At 37.9% G+C, this 2562-nt stretch overlaps 1 protein-coding gene across 3 annotated transcripts in view; it reads left to right on the top strand.

The window, feature by feature from the left end:
• The window catches only part of CCDC148 (coiled-coil domain containing 148), a 197359-nt gene that overhangs the window by 18783 nt on the left and 176014 nt on the right, over positions 1-2562 (top strand). For all 3 annotated transcript variants that reach the window (XM_017895088.1, XM_017895089.1, XM_017895087.1), the window contains exons 4-5: positions 497-579; positions 784-935. In XM_017895088.1, coding sequence (XP_017750577.1) covers positions 497-579; positions 784-935 — 235 coding nt within the window. The remainder of the gene's footprint in view (positions 1-496; positions 580-783; positions 936-2562) is intronic.

Here is a 2562-nt window from a genome sequence, read left to right as displayed (position 1 = left end):
TTGTTCTTATTAGTATATTAAAAATAAAGGATACTTCCACCTCTGCGATTCAGGGTCTCATTCTTTCTGAACTTTAAAAATTACCTCCTTGTTGGTCTAGGTTTGTCCGACACCCTCCTCTTCATATTCCATCTCTATCGTTCACATCTCCTTCTGCTCTATCTTGCTGTCTTGGGAATCTTTCTGAAACATGGATCTGAGGAAGTGAGGTCAGCCTACCGACCTTCAATGCTTCCCAATGCCCCAGGCCCTCTCCACACGCAATGCTAGGACCTGCTGTGGGCTGGCCTTTGCTCGCGCTGTTTCTTCTGTCTGAGCCTATGCATCTATCTCAGTGTCTAGCAAGGACTCAAGCCATGTTAGGAATTTAGTACATGGTTTAAATAAATGAATGGATGACAAAGCCATATTAGATTAAATATCTCTTTGGTTATTTTTTAAAAAGCTAGATGTATGTTTATGATTGTAACATTTATTGAGATCACATCTATTTCAGATGTAAAATGGAATCTGAAATAAAATCCCTTCTCAATGAAGAGAACATTGGAAATGAATGTCTTTGTGACCTTACAAATTTTGGTAAGATTTGTTTAATCCTATATTTAAAGGAGAGTTTTATTTTGAAGAATGAGAATGGGCCACTCACTTCATGTTCTTTTAATATTAACTGCCGTTAGTTTTTTTCTAAAGGAATCCCCAAATAAATCTGTACCCTAATCATCTGTTCTTGGAGACACTTAAAATAATAATGTGTTCCTTTGATTCCATTTTGTTTCACCGTAGAGCAAGAGCTATCAGAACAATGGTGCACATATCTTAAAAATGTGATAAATCCTATTCAGCAGCTGAGAGCAGATCTAAAATACAGACAGCATCACACTTTGCAGCATTCACACCCACATATTGAGTGTAACTCCGTGAAAGTATTGGAAGAGGTTAGTATGTTACCTTTCTTTTCGATAATGTAATACTTCATTTTTATCCCAACTAGAAGAGTTTGAGAAAAGAAACAACGTGTGACTTGTGTATTAGTTAATATTAATATGTAATTAATATTTAAATAGGTCAGCGAATTCTATCTGCTAAATATTTTTTGAGTTATTCTTTTATATGTGTATATATAAATATATTTTTATTATACTTTAAGTTGTAGAGTACACGTGCACAACGTGCAGGTTTGTTACGTATGTATACATGTGCCATGCTGGTGTGCTGCACCCATTAATTCGTCGTCATTTACATTAGGTATATCTACTAATCCTATCCCTCCCCACTTCCCCCACCCCATGACAGGCCCCCAGTGTGTGATGTTCCCTTCCTGTGTCCAAGTGTTCTCATTGCTCAATTCCCACCTATGAGTGAGAACATGCGGTGTTTGGTTTTCTGTTCTTGCAATAGTTTGCTGAGAATGATGGTTTCCAGCTGCATCCATGTCCCTGCAAAGGATATGACATCATCCTTTTTTATGGCTGCATAGTATTCCATGGTGTATACGTGCCACATTTTCTTAATCCAGTCTGTCATTGATGGACATTTGGGTTGGTTCCAAGTCTTTGCTATTGTGAATAGTGCCGCAATAAACATACGTGTGCATGTGTCTTTATAGTAGCATGATTTATAATCCTTTGGGTATATACCCAGTAATGGGATGGCTGGGTCAAATGGTATTTCTAGTTCTATATCCTTGAGGAATCACCACACTGTCTTCCACAATGGTTGAACTAGTTTACAGTCCCAGCAACAGTGTAAAAGTGTTCCTATTTCTCCACATCCTCTCCAGCACCTGTTGTTTTCTGACTTTTTAATGATTGCCATTCTAACTGGTGTGAGATGGTATCTCATTGTGGTTTTGATTTGCATTTCTCTGATGGCCAGTGATGATGAGCATTCTTTCATGTGTCTGTTGACTGCATAAATGTCTTCTTTTGAGAAGTGTCAGTTCATATCCTTTGCCTACTTTTCGATAGGGTTGTTTGTTTTTTTCTTGCGAATTTGTTTGAGTTCTTTGTAGGTTCTGGATATTAGCCCTTTTCGTCAGATGAGTAGATTGCAAAACTTTTCTCCCATTCTGTAGATTGCCTGTTCACTCTGATGGTAGTTTCTTTTGCTGTGCAGAAGCTCTTTAGTTTAATTAGATCCCATCTGTCAATTTTGGCTTTTGTTGCCGTTGCTTTTGGTGTTTTAGACATGAAGTCCTTGACCATGTCTCTGTCCTGAATGGTATTGCCTAGGTTTTCTTCTAGGGTTGTTACGGTTTTTGGTTTTATGTTTAAGTCTTTAATCCATCTTGAGTTAATTTTTGTATAAGGTATAAGGAAGGGGTCCAGTTTCAGTTTTCTGCATATGGCTAGCCAGTTTTCCCAACACCATTTATTAAATAGGGAATCCTTTCCCCATTGCTTGTTTTTGTCAGGTTTGTCAAAGATCAAATGATTGTAGATGTGTGGTATTATTTCTGAGGGCTCTGTTCTGTTCCATTGGTCTATATCTCTGTTTTGGTACCAGTACCATGCTGTTTTGGTTACTGTAGCCTTGTAGTATAGTTTGAAGTCAGGTAGCGCG

The sequence above is a fragment of the Rhinopithecus bieti genome, unplaced genomic scaffold (genome assembly GCF_001698545.2).
Source record: "Rhinopithecus bieti isolate Rb0 unplaced genomic scaffold, ASM169854v2 scaffold_25748, whole genome shotgun sequence".
Classification (NCBI taxonomy): domain Eukaryota; kingdom Metazoa; phylum Chordata; class Mammalia; order Primates; family Cercopithecidae; genus Rhinopithecus; species Rhinopithecus bieti.
Note: the sequence above shows the minus strand (reverse complement) of the source record. Positions and strands in the feature narration are given on the sequence as shown.